At 40.5% G+C, this 18,401-nt stretch overlaps 2 protein-coding genes and 1 long non-coding RNA gene across 6 annotated transcripts in view; 1 reads left to right on the top strand and 2 right to left on the bottom strand.

Annotated features, from left to right (window-relative positions):
* nbeal1 (neurobeachin-like 1) overlaps positions 1 to 9,342 on the bottom strand; it is a 43,694-nt gene extending 34,352 nt beyond the window's left edge. For 2 of the 4 annotated variants that reach the window (XM_051427346.1, XM_051427347.1), the window contains exon 1: positions 8,325 to 9,050. In XM_051427346.1, coding sequence (XP_051283306.1) covers positions 8,325 to 8,375 — 51 coding nt within the window. In that variant the 5' untranslated portion in view covers positions 8,376 to 9,050. Of the gene's footprint in view, positions 1 to 8,324; positions 9,051 to 9,217 lie in introns of those variants that run through there. The other 2 variants (XM_051427344.1, XM_051427345.1) reach the window with 2 other exon arrangements.
* Positions 9,343 to 11,558: 2,216 nt separating this feature from the next.
* LOC127378679 (uncharacterized) lies at positions 11,559 to 12,209 on the bottom strand. The gene is made up of 2 exons (XR_007888130.1): positions 12,109 to 12,209; positions 11,559 to 11,806 (listed from the first exon to the last, which is right to left on the bottom strand). It is a non-coding gene; the product is annotated as an uncharacterized LOC127378679 (long non-coding RNA).
* A 2,816-nt stretch (positions 12,210 to 15,025) lies between these two features.
* LOC127378981 (uncharacterized) lies at positions 15,026 to 18,348 on the top strand. The gene is made up of 5 exons (XM_051428406.1): positions 15,026 to 15,091; positions 15,217 to 15,239; positions 15,332 to 15,440; positions 16,656 to 16,829; positions 17,019 to 18,348. The coding sequence occupies exons 1-5, from the start codon at positions 15,089 to 15,091 to the stop codon at positions 17,643 to 17,645; spliced, it is 936 nt and encodes a 311-aa protein (XP_051284366.1). The 5' UTR covers positions 15,026 to 15,088; the 3' UTR covers positions 17,646 to 18,348.
* Positions 18,349 to 18,401: the final 53 nt, after the last annotated feature.

The raw sequence follows: 18,401 nt of genomic DNA, 5'->3' as shown, positions 1-18,401 counted from the left end.
CATGACAGTAAATAAACATTAACTGAGGGGAAGAGGGCAATGTTTAGTCAGTAAAAATACAAATAAATCATGTAAGATGCTTCATATTTACAATACTGTTCTGAAGGAAGCTTAAAGTTTCACATGGTTTTCAATACAAAGTTGTTTTTACCAATTAAATTACATTACACATTTTCCTTTTATTTTAGTAATTACTTATAAACTATTTACAAAAACTTAATTTGGTCTTATTAAATCTTTCCTAAAACCATCCGCACCAACAGATCTGACCCGGGGACACAGAGAATGGATGGCTGAAAGCACCTCATATTATAATGTTGTTACAGTATACAATCTCGCCACTGAGAGCATAATTAATGGGTGTGTGCTGTTGAAATTACATTTGCAGCAGAGGACAGAACCGTTACAACGTACACCTCAGTAGGACTGCAAGCGACAAAATTAGCCAAAATTAGCCAAAAATGCATATCACAATTTACCAAAGCCAAAACACATATTCAAGTCCAAATCCCAAAGATAATAAATACTATGTATCTTAAATAATATGAAACAAAAAGGGGCAAATCTTGACTAAAAAGATGAATCTATTACCAAAAGAGTCGTCAATCAACTGAATTGAAAGTGAAGTGTTTCACCACAGACATGCAGGGTGCAGGACACATGGATGGGCCAATTGATTCATCATACAGGAGTAATCACTTGTTCACGACCCCCCCAGCAAATCCTGTCATGGGGCCATCTGGAGGGTGCCAGTGAGCAATCTAGGTCAAGAGGGGCTGAAGAGGTGATCGGGGAAGATTACCATAACAAAGCATATTGTGCATTTGGTAGAAGGGTCTGACCAGCTCGTGTTTGGAGGACATTCATTTAGATCATTATTTTGAGGTATCCTGTCATGAAACGTGAACATGTTGGACAACTGACAATAGAGACAATTCATGATAAAGCTGTTTTCCAGTTTGTGCCCTCGTTCAAGCCACGAGGGACTATGTGGAGTTTGATTTAATGCAATTTTCCTTCCTTCTCCTCATCCTCTGTCACAGTTGTTGAGCTGGACATTGACTGGATACACCTGAAAATATCCCATGATGCCAATTTCAGACAAACAGGAGGCCACAGACAATTCACAAAACCAACTTATACACTTTCCTATGAATCCATTACTTAAATCTGGAAGAATTTGCCGATTAGCTTGAAACTGAAGGGGAAAAAAAACCCACAACAACTGGAAAAATGGGGTTTTCTTAGGATAGCAGTGCCATCTGGCTAAAGAGTGGGAGAGGGGCTGAAAGGCTGACTGCTTCTGTCTGCGTGTCAGAGTGGGAATCAGCCAGAACGAAGCAGGAAGCCAACTCTCTGCAATTCCTATGAAGTCATCAGAACAATCCTGCGACGCTGTCCTCTGTGTGTGTGTGTGTGTGTGTGTGTGTGTGTGTGTGTGTGTGTGTGTGTGTGTGTGTGTGTGTGAGAAAGAGGGATGAGAGAGAGAAGAAAAGAGGGAGAACGACATCTGAACGCAGTCAGCAACAGCCACGTGTGAATAATATGTTCTGTTGGGAGAACATGGCATGCTCCTTTTTCCTGTGTTACCTTAACAGCACGAATCACTGATTATTAGGAGAAAAACCTTTTTATTTTTGTCTGCTGTTAAAAACATATATACTGTATTGTCCTTATGTGCAAGTCAGTGTTAATGCCAGAACATTAGAAGATGATTTAAGCCAGGAGCTTCACTCTCAAGTGACTAGGCTTGGTAGTAGCGGTGACTGAATGTGTGTGTGTGTGTGTGTGTGTGTGTGTGTGTGTGTGTGTGTGTGTGTGTGTGTGTGTGTGTGTCTGAAAGAATGTCCTCTTTTAGGCAGCAGCTTGGGAGCACAGATGCCCATTGAGGGTTCGGACTGTGGCAGGCAGGGACACACCCTGCTCTACATGGCTCTATTTATCCTTTGCCTTCATCACTGGCCTGACACACACACACACATAATGATGTAGACGTACAAGTAGGAATCCCAACTCAACAACAGTCACCCTGTCCCAACTCTAACAACCATCTTGTGTCCCAGTGTGCATTAAAAACAATTCCCATGAGAAGATCACATGCCTCTCCTATGTACACCCATTATCATATTAGGCCCATTGCCAAGCTACTACATCACATTCCTAATGATCTGTTTAAGCTGACCTCTGTAAAGCTAACAAGGGCACCAGCAACACAGATCAATGCACTTCATTCTCGACACTGAGATCCCCGTGGAGCCACAGAGGGACCAGAACATTGGCAGTGTTATATGGTCGTAGTAAAAAGTGCTGATTAAGGATCAGTGTCAGGATCCATTGACATTCGTTCATTTTGATACGAGAGACGCCGAGCTCTGAAAAATATGAGCCATGTGTTGACCTGGGACGGCAGATCAGGCTCTGCTATGTGATATCATATCCTTGAAACCAATAACATGTTCTCAGCACTGGATGCTTCATAGCAACTCATAAAAACACATAGTAAGGGGTCAGACTTTCAGACAACGTCCCACTTAATACATGGAAAACAAGATACAACCATCTGCAACAAAGGATTATTTTCATTATTGATTAATCTGCAGATACATTTGTCTATTGTTTATAAAATATTAGAAAATTGAGAAAAAAGCCCATAATTTCACAAGTTGATGTATTTAGAGCTTCCTTGTTTGTTTTACTCGACCAATAGCCCAAAACTCAAATATATTAAGTGTACAATCATACATGGAAAGAAAAGCAGATCCTCACATTTGAGAAGCTGGAAATCGATTGTGACTATATATTTGTTTGTCAATTGAGTACAGGTTGCAGCTCTACTTTTTTGGTACTTATTTCATGGCAAACGTTCTCGGTTACACAAGAAGCAATGCAATTTAGGTTTATGGTAGCAGCAGAACACATTTGGTACTATTCAAAAGGTACCCTGTGGAGTTTTTGACCATTAATAGTTCTATGGAGCTCCTGTTTTAGTTTGTATGAAGGTGCACATACCCCTGTGCATGCACATGGGCGTTGGTTTCAGGTTATTCCACTGATCAGTGGTTGATGGCTGACACACAACAAAGGTAATAAAGAATAATACCCCTAACAAGCAAACGTGGATGTAAACAATGCAGAAGTTAAAATGTAAAAAAAAAAAAAAAGGAAGGAAATGCACTAACAAACGTGTTAGACCTCAAGGATACACACGATGCACTTTGGTGAGAAACGCTCAATGTATACACCATCTATAAAGACTGGGCAAACTACAAAAAGTCAAACTTCACAGAAAGAAGTCAAAAGGCAAAAACCACAAAACTCAACCAAGTTTTAACAACAAGAATTACAACTCTAATAAAACAATAATGACAAACATAAAAAAAACCTTATGCTAAATATGTAATTATATTCTGTGGCAACACAATAACTTTCAACTACTTTACACTGATACATTAAAAAAATGATAATAATTTGACTACTTGATTGATCTATTATCAGTTGCTCTATGCCGTCATGCAGTGCAGCTACACGGTCTGCAGCTCAGCAAGAGCTCCGCCCCTCCAGACAGGCGCGGTCGGCAGGCTGGTCGGGTGGCTGCTTGCTTAGTTTGGGTGGGTGACCTGGTTTGGTGGAAGTGGCACAGAGTCACTGAAACCACAACGTTTAAAAGGTCCCCTCCCTGTAGGCCTTAAAAGACGGCTGTGGGCATCCTGTTAGTGCACCATCACAGCCCAACATTACTGCCTATCAGTCAGAGGCGACTCTTGACATGACGTCACCGCCAGGGGTGTATTTAAAGAGGGTGGTGGGAGGGGTTAAAACCACACGAGGGATGTCTGATACACAATGTCAGTGACATCAGTGTTATTCCAGAGATATTCATAGCACAGAGGGAAAATGAGAAGCAAGAAGGGAACACAGAATGAAATAAGCTGCAGTGAGAAAGAAAGCTTGCCTGAGGGAACAAACTTTGCATACCAGCACATAAACCAAAGCCTGAGTGTGTGGGAGCTTGTGTGTGGCGTGGTGTACATGTGTGTATTTGTGTGTGTGACAACGAAGATTAGACTGTAACAAGCAAACAAGCAGCAAAGCCGGAAAAAGACCTGAGTAATCTACTTGAGCAAATATGTGAAACCGCGGCACTTTCTCCTCCTCCGTCGTCTCCGGCTCAACTGCTTCATTTCTCCTTCCCCCTGCTCTGTTTTCCCCTCTCTCCCTCCGATCCTGTCACTATATCTCGACTCCCATACCTGTAGGGGGTTTATTCAAATGTCGTTTCTTGGATCCAGTCAAAAGGCCACCGGCAGGGTAGGGTGGGGTGACGTGAGACAGGATGACGGTTCTATGAATGCTACCCAAAAACTCCTGGTCTGAGGACAATTAAAAGGGACTTTAAAAGGGAGATTTTCTGGTCTAGAATTAAGATACCGGACTCAGCTTTAAAGCCACTGAAGGGTGAAATGATGCCCCTGGCTGTTGAGGCATGTTCCCTGCGGTTAGGAATTAAAAGGGCTTTTCTGCAGCAGACAAAGGCTTTAAGAAAGTAACTGGCATTACTCAGAAGTCTTCTAAACCCTCCACTTTCTCTGACAAGTCCTTCTGGGTAATACAGTGGTGAAAGAGGAGCGCCACTGCAGCGCTGTGTTGTTGCCACTGTATACCAGCGGCAACCAGCGGCTCAATGTGTTCGGGGACAACATGAACACACACCAACCAATGACAGGCAGCTAAGAGGATCGCTGTTACGCAACAGTCTTAGTGTCGGCTGTGACCTTTCAGCCCTCTAACACTACAACAAGCGGGCTGGAGTCAACCTCTGCAACAACTCTCATTATAACTGTTAATATAATATACTGTGTAATATATATATATATTTATATATATATATAATCCTCGCTTACACTATTTATAACCACCTACTGTGTGTAGAAACCTGCAGGGGTCTCTGGAGTTTCTGGATGTGATGATCCCACCATTTTTAAAAGGGTATGCCAACATATTTTATAAGGTAATATAAAATGTAAGGATAATATGCATCTACAGAACCAATCCAATCTGCAAGTAGGTCAATGGTACACTGATGGACACATCAAAATGCATACATAAATTCACAAATGCAATGATTAAGATGACATACAGTACAGATAAAAAAGTATACATTTACTGTGTTCTCAAATAATAAATATAGACCTATTGTACAGCTGTATTCACCAAAACTGCTGGTATAAACAAATTTACAGATATTGTGTTAGATTGTTCTTCAGTCAATATAGGCTTCATACATGAAAATACTGTTCATCTGACTTTCAAATGGTAAATATAACACTAAAATATTGTTCACTTAAGGTGCTTTAAGTCAAGCTGACACCAGCTAATAAACTGTGGCAAGACAACAACAGCGACTTTGTGATTTTGACACTGTATGTCTTAAGTGTAGTCTGGTAATATTCTATATTTTCTTACTGTCAACTAATCCCATGAAAAGACCAAAACCAGCAGTGAATGTATCTACTAACAAGTATTCAAAGCCTTATATATCTTATTCCTCTGTGCCACAGAGCTCCATTAATGTCCAAAAACTATTAAAAACCCATCAGTGAGCCACACTGTCGCACTGGTTGACATGTTCCCTCATCACGATGAACGTGGGCACTGTAATTTATTTGGAGTCAATCCTAAATACACAGTCCTGCTGCCAGAAATAATCAGAGCACCAAATGTGGATTAATCTGCAGCTGAAAATACTCCCCAACAAATGCACTAAAAACTCAGGTGTGTGGTTAAGAATAGAGGGGGGTAACCAAAATCAATAATATCATCCAGTTGGTTCCCATACAATCTCAGCACAGCACCGATATCCATCACACCAACTCCTCCATACTGACTTTGATGCCACAGCTGCTCACCCAACAATTTGTGACCTCATCTTCAATATGTGAACAGCTGCCGCTGCTGGCTTGAAACATAGCCTGAAATTATTATTACAATGTCACATGTGAACATTTCTAAGACATCTCGCCCCTGTCCCCTTTGAGCTCCGAGGACTGGTTGACAATCAGGTGAATAATAACGATATACAGGGATAAAAAAGACAGCTGCCGTCCAGCTGACAGAGCAGGTCGAGCTGGTTCTCCTAATGCGACCCTCCGCTGTGTGTATTGTCCAAGTGTGTACTGTCAACAACACACATCCGACTCCTCCTCAGAGAGCAGTGCAAGTGTTCAACTCTGACACTAAGGGAAGTGATGTCCCCACTGTTTTGACAATCATTAAACAGACAAATGACATGAGGGAGCTATGAAGAGAACAATAAAGCAAAAAGTCATCAAACTGAATTATATAACCTAGTTTAAACAGCTTGTACCGTTGTTCTTTTAAGCTTAAAGAGACAGTTCAAAACTACATATTTTTTTTGTACTATTTATCCATCTAAATTGTTTTGGTGTGAGTTCCCCAGTTTCGGAGATATTTTCCGAGGAGATGTCTGCCTTCTCTTCAATATAATGGAACCAGGGGGCTCTTGGCTTGAGGTGCTCAAAGTGGTCCGAAAATCTGATTCCATTATATTCAAGAGAAGGCAGACATCTCCTCGGACAATATCTCCGAAACTGGGGAACTCGCACCAAAACAGTCTGAATGGATGAACAGAACTACAGGTAAGAGGAAAGATATGTATTTTTATTTTGGAGTGAACTGTGGTACTTTTGGACAGGAGATGCACACAGTAAGACAAGAAAATCGTTGTCCTGGGTTGAGACAACAAGAGGCTGGGAAGGGGAGGTAAGTACCGAGGTTGGTTGTGAAACAATTAACTCTTCGGTGGGACACAGGGGGTCTATGGGCTTTCACACCAACATTCCTCATCTGATTCAGGCCACGTGACTGCAGGTTCTCCTCACAGCCAACATATCCTGGCAACCCCTCACATACATGCACATATCGGCCATACCTGACTTTTCAGCTGCTCGGGGAGAGAGAGACAGGCCGCTACACATATATATTTAAAAGCCTCTCTCCCAGCGTCTCTTTTGCCTCACGCAGGGGAGAAATATTGGCCCAGCGGACCCTGGCTCACAGCCAGGGTGAAATGAAATGATCCTGCCTCGCAGTGTAATGCTTAGTCAATGCAAATACACATTCCTGCTAGAACAAATGCAATGTGTACACTTGCAGCAATTGCTGGCATTTTCACAAGTGGCTGTGACAAGTGCGCGTGGGTAACAGTGTGTCTGAATACTTCTGTTATAAACCCCCAAACACCCACACCACTAGCATTAGATATTCTATTTATGTCAGCATGAAAGCTTCCATACTTCTCAGGGTGAGGATTATTTGATGACATATCCTAAACTTGCAGACAACAGCTTTGCTTTTAAGGGGTAAATACCTCAGAGAGGGTTGAGTACTGTATGTGTGTGTGTTATTGTGAGAGATTACTGAGGGAAGTATGTGTGCGACTGCAGCCAGGCTCACGTGAGGAGCGGCTCAGGCGGGGCGCTTTGATTGGACGCCAGGACGTGTGCATGCTTTATCGCCAAGTGAATTAAATCTACCCAACAGCTGACTCAAGGGGTGCTGTCTCTACTAGAGTGTCATTCATTCATCTCCACTGTAAAAACAAAGCAGCGTCCTACACGCACCGCACCGTTCACTGCAGCAGCGCCCACCACATTATGAGGCTGTCCTACCATTAACTCACTTTACAGCCTCACATGATCACACAGGATCCGTTCTAGTGTGGTATAAATGCTGAACCTTCAAGTGCTATGAATGGTATGATTTTTTACTTTTAAATAAAAATAGACCACAGCGACAGAGAAACCAACATTAATGTTACATTGGTTCTCTGTGAATTAATTATTCATTTATAAGCCTAATGTGTCCCCTACCAATAAATCCTTTAGGATCTGCAAGCAATTTCATTAGTCTGGGTTTAACTGGAGCGTTGTAGAGTCCTATAATGTTTTACATGCTGTTTCAGAGGCTTCTGTATCCTGAAAAGTGTAATGCATAGTATAAAAAGATGCTAAACATTGCCACAAAACAATGGCAATCTGACTGGTATAGCTTTGAAATCCCACATTGATACTTGAATTACAGCTAACTATAGTCAGTCCATTATAAAAACAAGCAGTAACACTAAACTTCCAAAATATAAATGCCAAGAAAGAATAACCTCTTAGCCAGGGAGGAAATGTCATCATACTGTCCATTACTTCACCTCAAGACATTTCCCTGGGCTGTGTGTCTCTCTGTGTGTGTGTGTGTTGTGTGTGTGTGTGTGTGTGTGTGTGTGTGTGTGTGTGCACAGGAATACACCTTACCTTAGTGCAGTAGAGCATCCAGACCTCATACAGTCTCTCCTTGGACGCCATGGTGCCAGTGAGGGGGCTCACCCTCAGGCTGTAGTGTCCACCGAGGTCACTTCCCGGGCTGCTTCATGGTCTTTCAGTCATGAGCTAAACATCTCCCGCTGGCATTCAAAGCTCAACATCATGACAACCAACTCTGGCAAGGTGTAACGAAATAGATGCAGAAAAAAAAAAAAAAAAAGAAATGGACGGCGGTCGGTAGGCGTGTTGTGGCAAAAAAAAAAAAAAAAAAACTTTCCGAAAATTAGTCCATGTCAGAGGAGAGCGGTGCAGTCCCAGAGAGGTCCTGGTGCAGCTGGGCCTCTACTTCCACTTCTCCAGCTCTTCTGGGAGAACCAGAGGACATTCCCAGAAGCTATCACAGACAACAACAACAACAACAACAACAAGACAGTTAAAATATCAGAGGCGGATGCTTTCTGTCTGTGGGTTTTCTGGCTGCTTGCAAGCAACAGAAATCCCTCCAGTAACGCTACTCCCTGTGCACTTTGAGCTGCCCTGCTGGCTCCGACACACTGAGGCGAACACCATTAATAATGTCTGTTTCTGTTGTGTGCTCTACAAACACACTACAGGACACAGTCGCTCGTCCCGTGACAGCCGTACAACGCCTCCGGGTGTCCTCCGCAAACACTATCCTATCACTCGACCTCACCTGAGCACGCTAGCTTAAAGGCTAGCTGTCAAAAAAAAAAAAAAAAAGCCAATTTCTATTTTTTTTTTTACCCTTCGTTTCTCCTCCTCCTCCTCCTCCTCCTCCTCCTCATGTGACAGAAACGCCTCGTCCTCCCAAAGCCTGCCCGGCTACAGAAGCCTCATATAACGAAGAATAAACGTGTGAATACCTGATAAATGTGGGTTCAAGACGTCGACAAACTGGAGACCACTCACCTGTGTAAGGAAAAGACCGACTGTCACTGACGCCGTCTCCGGAGTTGGCGTAAATGCGTCAAGTTGCCGCCTATAACACCGCGCGCAACTTCCTGTCAGAGCACCGTCGGATTTGTTTCAAAATAAGAGAGCTCAGCCTGGAAGCACATGGTTAGAAAACAGCTGCACAAATGTAGCAACAGGGGTTGGGAGGGTTACTTTAAAAAATGTAATCTAATGTAATTAGTAATAACCTGGTAAAAAAAAAATAAAAAAAAAAATGTAGTCAGTAATCTAATCCACGTGTCACAATGTTACTTTATGTTACTTTTGGATTACCTCCGCACTAAATATGCAAATATAAACAAGAGAAAAGAGGTGTCAATAATAAGTACTGATGCAAGTGCTATAATACAACACAACAATGCAAATGGCAAAAAATTGAAATGCAAAAAATGTATAATCAGCGTATTTTTAAAGAAAAACTGCTAAATAATCCCCATTTTTATTGAATATAACTGTACTCTGATCACATTGTAATGGATTACAGTTGCCTTTTTTGTATACTCAGTTACACGTAATCTGTTACTCCCCAGGCCTGTGTAGCAATGACATTTTTCTTTGTTTTTCTACTATTTCTCTAAAGTTACACTACAGTTAACAAACGTGATGTACCGTGTTTAAGAATATTTTAGAAGACTTTTTATATTGTTTAATGCCTGTTATTTCAAATTGAGTCAAAGATAGCAAAGTTGGCATTTACAGGAAAACAATATGGCACATTCCTGCTTATTGTTATTGGAAAGTGGAAAGACACCCCGGCCTGCAACAGAAAATCACTTTTTGTGGAGTTGCTGTAAAAAAAACTAAAAAAATAAACTCATTATGGAATCAAAAGTAAAACCAAAAGATTGCAAGACTTGTATTATGGTTTTAAAAAAAACACAACTTAGAAGAAAAATATACTTTAAAGTATTTAACCAGCTGTATTCTGTTATGTGGTTTGCACGATGTAAGACGAACCTTTATTTTGGTAGGCGAACCGGATACAGAAACCAAATTCACTGCAGCAACTGGCACAAAAATACTACCAAACAAATATAAACATATTCAGGCTTGAACTACAGTTTCAACATAGCATGCGTGGTTCTTTTACATCGTATTTAACTTTCTATGTGAAAAAAAAAACAACAAGAATTTGTGGCTTGTCATATTTCTCATAACGCTCGGTGTGTTTGCGACAGTCTACACACTTTACGTTGTCGATGTGGAGCTATGTGGTTGCTAAGGGCTGGGCTGTGACGTTGCAGAGCTCCTTCGGTGTGTTTTGATGCTGTATTGCCACCTAGTGGGGCAATTGTTCCCCTGTAGAAATATAAGATAGATTGTGCAAAATACTTCTGGAGCATGTTTTATTTAATTATTTAATTATTTTTAATTAAATTGAAAAATGTATTTAATAAATTACCATGTTGAAACAGATCATTGAAATGTAGCTGTGTGTCTCTTTCAATATACTCGTGTATACATATTCATTATCCCATTTATCTCTCCAGTTTTACCGTCAGGTGCACATCCACATCCTTTCATACACCCTCAGATGTTCTTTTAAAATGTGCAAAATAACTGGAGAAAGAATAAATAAAAGAAAGAAAAAGAAGGGAAAAAACAAATAAAACGCCAAATTGAAATACTCATAATTCTCTCCCTCTTTATAACCCTTACACCTGCACCTATCTTATTTCACACCTTGTGCACTTCCTAGCCATTTTCAACTGACATTGTCATAAACATATATTAGTCTCCTAATCTTGTGTCCCATGTTCATTTCCCTGAGGTATACTATCTTAAACGTGAGTGGACATTTCACCCTCAGTATCCTCTCCATACATCTTGGTTTTTCTTATGTGCTGGAGTTCATGATCATCTCTCCGAGATAGCAAAGAGCAGATTGTTTTCCACTATTATCCACCAATATCACAATGTTTGCCTCTTTCTCCCACTTTTCTTTTATACATAGTGTATCATCTCCTTTTGAGCTCCTGTATACAACTTAGAAATTAACTTCCTACCATACTCTGATTCATATACAGAGGTACACAATGTGATAATTCCTAACTCCATCTCATCTAGACTCCCCTTTCTTAAAGTTTTAAACCTCTTATCAGTTATCAATTACCTGTTTATACACCAATGACATTAAACATTATGACCACCAGCCTAATGTGTCCTAGACCTGAGTGATCATAATGTTACATCACATAGTCGATAAAATGGATTGAACAGGATGAAAGAAAAGGCATTAGACTGAAGGAGTCACTCCACTGGCTTTTTTTATTGGACTAAAACCACTGACAGTACATATAAAACCAGAGGCTGCCTCATTAAAGAAATATAAAGGAATGGTCACCTTTGCAGCTGTGTGTAACTACACTGATGGACACACTTGTACTAAAACACAAGTCCAAAGACAGCTATAAATGCTGAGTGACTGCTACAGAGACGGAGGACTGTCCTGAGTTGAGATGAGAGGATCTGCAGGGAGCAGGACGAGCACAGGATCACTACAGGAGACAGGAGAGAGGAAGAAGAGGAGGTTTAAATTCAGCAGCTCAGAGCAAAACACCACTACATCACTGGAGCTTCTACACAGAAACATTTAGACATGTACAGCAGCAGCTGACTCAGTCTGAGGTCAGCAGCATAACAAGGCTAAAGCTTGTTCGTCCTGGGCAGTACGGAGAATAAATACACTATATGTGGCTCTCAAGCTCTACGTTGTATATTTATTTAAACACAGAGTCTTCGTCATGAGTTGGCACCTCCGGCAAATGTGCATTTCGAGAGAAAACCCTACGAGACTCACCGGTAACAGCGACGTCAGCTAAGTTCCTCGTTTAGACCCGCCCCCTTTTCTATACAATTTAATTACATTTTATTATTTATTTTTTATATGGAAATTTTAACTGATACGAGTTTAAAGGAAGATGTCGACAAAGTAAATTGAATCCAAAATACAATAATAAAATATTCACAGGTTAGATTATAACGGCTGCGTCACATTCTCGTGTTGCCTTCACAGACACTGGGACATTTTGGGATTTACGTCTGCAGAATAAACCTTACATACATAAACTGCTTAACGTCGTAGTTGTAAACAGAACGAAGAAAGCCACCATTTACAGAAGTTTCCAAGATGTGTTTTGGAAATAAAAAATTAGAAACGAGTGAAACTTTGAGAGGTTAATTAATCCTCCTGCCGCCCGACGGAAATCACACCAGCATGTGAGGAGCACTTGAAGGCAGCACCGGAGCGGGGAGCGGCGAGAGTATAAACAGACCCAAACTGTGAGCTGATAGCGTCATTTACTTGAGGACAGCAAACCCTTCAGACTGTACTCCAGCTGTGGTAACTAACTCTTATTGGAGTTTGTTATATATTATAATAAGATTTGTGCCACACTTTATATGTATTGGTATTATTTTTTCAGTCCGCTATGTCTGTTAAAATAATGGAGTAACATTATTGGTGATTATGGAAAACAGTGTTGTGCCTGTTACGCAGCTCACTAAACATTGTTTCCGAATTTGAAATTCTTAAATGCGATTATAGTTTTCACATTTAGTATGAAGAGGAACAACAAAGGTCGATTTCCTTACTTTCGATTTTGGTGTGAGAGGAAAGGGACTATTTCTTTGCTGATACATTGTGCGTAATATATAACATAACGCAGTGAAAGCCAAGAGCCAACTGTAATACAGTATTATATTGTATTTCTATGAAAGGTTTTGAGTATTTTTCCACCACTACTGTTAATAATGCAATGTTTTTAAAGGTGACAGAGAGTCAGAGGAAGGATGGCGGATGGTCCAGTGACGCTGTGCCCGTAAGAACCAGTTTTAAGTTCTGATCATGGACGACTACACGAGTTATGACATATAAAAGGATACCTGGGAAGAAAGCTGTGTCCTGTTTCATTGCCATGTGGTCAGAGAGTGAATTCTGATGTTATGCTGCCATGTTTTTGTAAACGTTTTCTATCTTTTAGGCCAGCATCTGCTATGCTTGCTTCCCTGCAAATTAAGAGAGGTATGTGAAGGTTACACTGCACACATCATAAAAACTTCCTATGAAAAGTATTTTCCATTAAACTCCTCTTTTGCGTTCCCGATCCAGATTACCTTACACAGATGTCAGACTTTGTGTTCAGATACAAACACAAGAAGTTCACCTTAGAGAGTCCAGCTGGTGCCATAATGAAGATAGGAGACCTGGAAGACACCATTTACAGAGGGAAGCATGATGAGGTGAATGGGTGGGGGAAATTCTTCCTTCCCGAGATCGTCAGAATGCAGGTTGTCGGCGTAGTGAAGGGGACCTCGTGCCCGTGTGACCAGCTCGTTCTGATGACCTGCGAGGACAGAAAGATGTATGCCTACGATGGAGAGGAGCTGCATGAGGTGGCTTCATCCTTTGAGCAGCTATGTGCCGAGGGGATAGAGTATCCAGCATCCAGGAGCTATTACGAAGGGGAGGCCTTCAAACATATGGTGAGAGGTTACAGTTCAGTTGCTGGGAACAAGCAGGGCTTTGCCTTTGATGATTGGTCACCTTGTGGGCATTAACAGGGTTTTCTTCTGTTGTGTGTAGAGTAAGAAGGACTGGGGGAAGTGAAGAAGGGCGATGTGGGGAAGAGTTTGGACCATGCGCATCATAAACTGGTGACAGCAGAAAAGTCTAAATTCCTTCAGAGTCTCAAATCCAAATGTGAGTATCTTTGTCTTTGCTGCAGGGTAAAGATTATATGGATGATATTAAGTGATCTAATTTGTTTTTTCTGTCTCTTTGTCTGCAGGAGCCAGCAGCGGGTGCATTTTGTTTGACAGTTGTTTGATACATGTAAAAAAAAAAGTGTAAATAAATCACATGAATAATCAAATAATGACTCAGTGGTTCTCAATCTAAGCACAAAGTTCACTTTTTTGTTGGAATCATCAAGGAGAACTGAATGAATCAGTGGACGAATGTGATGGATGCAGAGACCTTCATGGAAAAAAGGAGACAGTGAATGGTTTTATGAAAATGATGTGAGACATCTGATAACTAGGTGATTATGGGGTGATAACTGGAGTCCTTTTTTTACACACTGGAGACAATGAAAGAATTTGTCAAAGCTTCCTGCTACAACAAAATTCACTGTAACATTTTTCTCTATTAATATTAGACTAAATATGCAAGGATATTATAAACAATATTAAAGGGAAAACATCAACAGAAATTATATTAATTAACTTATTTTGCGAACCACAGATAGGTAACTGGTACTCCTATTGGCCAGCTATTATTATTTTGAACCCTTCAAACACATTAAATAAACATATTATTCCTTTGTGGTATTCAAACGTTTAATGAATGCATATGCATACCTCTGCTTTTAACAGGGGAGCTCATAATGAACAACAAAGCACAAGATATGAAGAAAATTGGTTTTAGACTGACTTGCTTTTTACACAATTAAACCCTGAAGTAAATGTGCCAGTCACAGCTACACGTTTTGTTCATGTATATTCTGACAATCATTAAACATGTAGGAGTGCCCGGGCTCAGATTAGCTGTAACTGTATGAGCATGGTGTACTTTATAAGACTTCCTTCTCTGTTCAGTGGTGGGGAAATCAGTACTTTGACATTCAGGAGAACAATCTAATAATGAATATCTCTATCTACTTGTGTAAGCACTCAGTGGCTTTTCGGTTTCTAAATGACCATGAATAAGGAGTGGTGCTTGGTGTGAGGGGGGGAGGGCTTCATTTCTTACTTTCTCTTTCATCTTCTCTCGAGCTACAATGGTGAGTAGCTGCTTTGGTCCTTTGCAGTTATTTTATAGCATTATGATTACATTCTACACAGCTGATTTAATTTCTGTCGCCAGTGAACTAACTGTTGTAATGTGTGGTGTTTTCATTTGCATCAGGCTGCTGCACACAGGATGAGGAGGTGAGTCAGCTGATTTACTGAAGCACAGCTGGTTACTGCTGCCTTCTGCTGTCTTATTCCCTCCCAACTATAACTATGTTTGTTTTTTATAGAGAGGAAGAATTTCTGAAAAAGAGAGATTATTTCAGAAGGAATGCTTTCTGGATTATCGAGGAAATGGTGGAACTGAGTCCACAACACCCATCAGTGTTGGTAGATGAGGTATGTCTGATGGAAAGTGAACATTTGAAATTTTATGTTTATTTACATAATGTATCGTTGTGTTATAGCACGGGTCTCAAACTGCCGGCCCGCGGGCCATTTCCGGGCCGCCGCCCACCTGTCGGCCCGCTGCATGATATCAAGTAGAATATGATATAATATAATATATATTATAATAGAATGCAGCCCGCGTTATTGTTATTAGTTACATTATTTAAAAGGGTGATCCGATTGAAATTCGCTATCTCCATAAATCAGCTGACAAATTGATTTTATTCCACAGGAAGTTGTTCAGTCTTTGACACACACAGATTTACTTCACGGTCAGGGACTCGTTTGGTATTTTGCAGAGAAACACACACAGGGAGAGAGAGAGAGAGAGAGAGAGAGAGAGAGAGAGAGAGAGAGAGAGACGTTATCTTGCGGATGGAGAACAAGCAGGGAGCAGCTACAGCGACAGTTTCGTTTTCAATCATACACACACACACACACACACACACACAATCTGTGTGATACATGGAGAGGAGCGGGAAGAGGTGGGCCAGGTGTGAGTGTACAATATTTTGTGAGTGAACACTAAAACACCAAAATAAAGTAGAGAATGAATTAAAGTAATGAAATAAGAAATTACCTATAGAAACAGAAATAAAGCATAGGCTGCTCTAGTTTCAAGGTCTGGCTCTAAGAGGGGGCGGGGGATATGTTGCACATGTTGCCTGCCAATAAATAAATTGTCAATTAATTCCTTAATTAATTTGAATACTTAATATACAATATTGTTAAGAATAGTTAAATACTAATAACATAAGGCTTAAAATAGACCCAACGGTTAGGGCCACAAAAACCCTGATTGGAAAACCCTAATTATTTTTTGTATTAGTTTAATTACAATTTAAACTACCAAATATTATAATATTTAATTGGTGCAAAATAATAAAAAAAAGGTCAGATGTGCCTGCAAATGTGTGCAAAGGGTTGATAAGAAGAGAGCAGATCTCAGGCATTCATTTGTTGTTTGAAAGATGATGTTAAAATCTATGTGGTGGTAATGACATTTACAGAATATTTTTTTGTACTTAAATGTTGAAGTGGCCCTCCTACGAGATGACATTAGTGGCCCCAAGCCAATTTGACAAAGAGTGTGAGACCCCTGTGTTATTGTGTATTTAGGATACATGATGAATACATCTATTTGAATGTGTTTTAAATCAACAGGTTCTCCATGGTATCTTCTTTTTGGGAGACATCTTCACTCCACCGTATTCCCCAAAAGATATTGTGAGTGATGATGACATGCTGAACACGCTGAAGGGCCGCTACCCTCGGCCCTTTCAACTCTATTCCTCTCAAGTACCCAAGCGGAGTCCAATCTCATGTGTGCTGGACATGGTAAGACTATAGTTTGTCAACGGATAATACAGTTCTGTTACTTGTCAAGCTGTGTTTAGCTGCCTCTTCACCTACACATCCTCAGATATTACAGTTAATGATTAATCATTTAAAGACAAATCATGACTCAGTGAATGATACCACATTTGGGGATAACAGCAGTTTGAAAGTATTTGTGATTGCTTACAGATTGTACTCCTGATTGGACGAGAGAAGGAAGACCAAATAGTAAAGAAGCTGCGACAGCTCATTGTTAAACTGAAGCAGAATGAAGCAACAGATCTGATCTCCAGCACCATTTGTGTCTCTCAGCCCAACAATACCCGCAATTCACCCAGATACTACGGAGTCTCCATGTCCACCTCTGGCCGTAATCCCGGACGAATCATGATCGCTGCATCTTGTCTGAGCAACTGGGAGCATTACGTGGCTGGTGCAGTGATGACCTACTATCCAAACAATAAGAAGAAGGGTTATTTTGATGGAACCATCAAGCTTCCAAAGCAGGTCAGGTGCCAGGCGTTCAGCCTCAGTAGAGAGGAAGAAATGCCTCCGTGCAGATCTTGTGGAAATTTGTTTGGTTTGACAACAAGTGACACAAAGGAATGGCCGTATGGAAACTGTGCCGAACCTGAGTGTGTGAGCAATTTGCTCAGAAATGAGAAGGAAGTGAGAGAGCAAGCACGACCAAAATCTCCGACGTGCACGGATGCGAACAGGGAAAAAGCAAAGGAGAGCGTCTTGAAAGAGCTTACTAATATTCTGCGCATGGTGCAATTTAGTTGGGACAAAACATTTTACGCCCCACAAGTTTGATCTTAAAGAGCAGAAATGATTGGGTATTAAAAATGAATTGTACAATTATTATGGGACTTTATTTTAAAGTAACCTTGTGATTCTTTATCAGTAAAACCTTTGAGGCACTGCTTACTTCTTTGTTGACATGAAATTCATGTGATCACAGCTGTAAATCTAATGTGTTAACTACTTCCTACTGTAAGAATAAAGATATGAATGCATTCATGGCAATACAAAAAAAAGTGAACTTGTTGTGTGTTTACTGTTTGAATGAAGCATGCAGAAGATCCTCGGCAGCAACCTTTAACAAAATGCTAAATGCATTTCCTAATGTCATTGTGTTAGCCGGTACATGCAGCATCAGACCTGAGACTGTTTAATGTGTGCTGCTCAGATTGATTAGATCAGCTTTATAATGATGAGTTTACAGAGTTTAGTCACAGAGGAATGTTAACTTGAAGTTTGAACAAACAGAGAATGGACAACCTGTGTCCAAGCCTGTCACTGCAGCGCCATATTCCATTTACTTCTTCCTGTCAGAATATATTTACAGTTTGTTTAAGATTTTCTGCTAATTTATTTATACGTGTTAGCATTAATGTGAGGCTGTTGTTTTTTTAACCCTGTCAGTGTGTGTTTTTGGAGGTTTCGTAAATATTATATTGCTTGTGAAATCAGTTATCACTGTTTGTTGTTTTTAATAAAGGTATGAACAAAATCAGATTTTTTTCTGTGGCAACTGATGACTTTTTGGGAGAGGCGGGTGTAATAATT

The sequence above is a fragment of the Dicentrarchus labrax genome, unplaced genomic scaffold, assembly GCF_905237075.1.
Source record: "Dicentrarchus labrax unplaced genomic scaffold, dlabrax2021, whole genome shotgun sequence".
In the NCBI taxonomy this organism is placed as follows: Eukaryota; Metazoa; Chordata; class Actinopteri; family Moronidae; genus Dicentrarchus; species Dicentrarchus labrax.
Note: the sequence above shows the minus strand (reverse complement) of the source record. Positions and strands in the feature narration are given on the sequence as shown.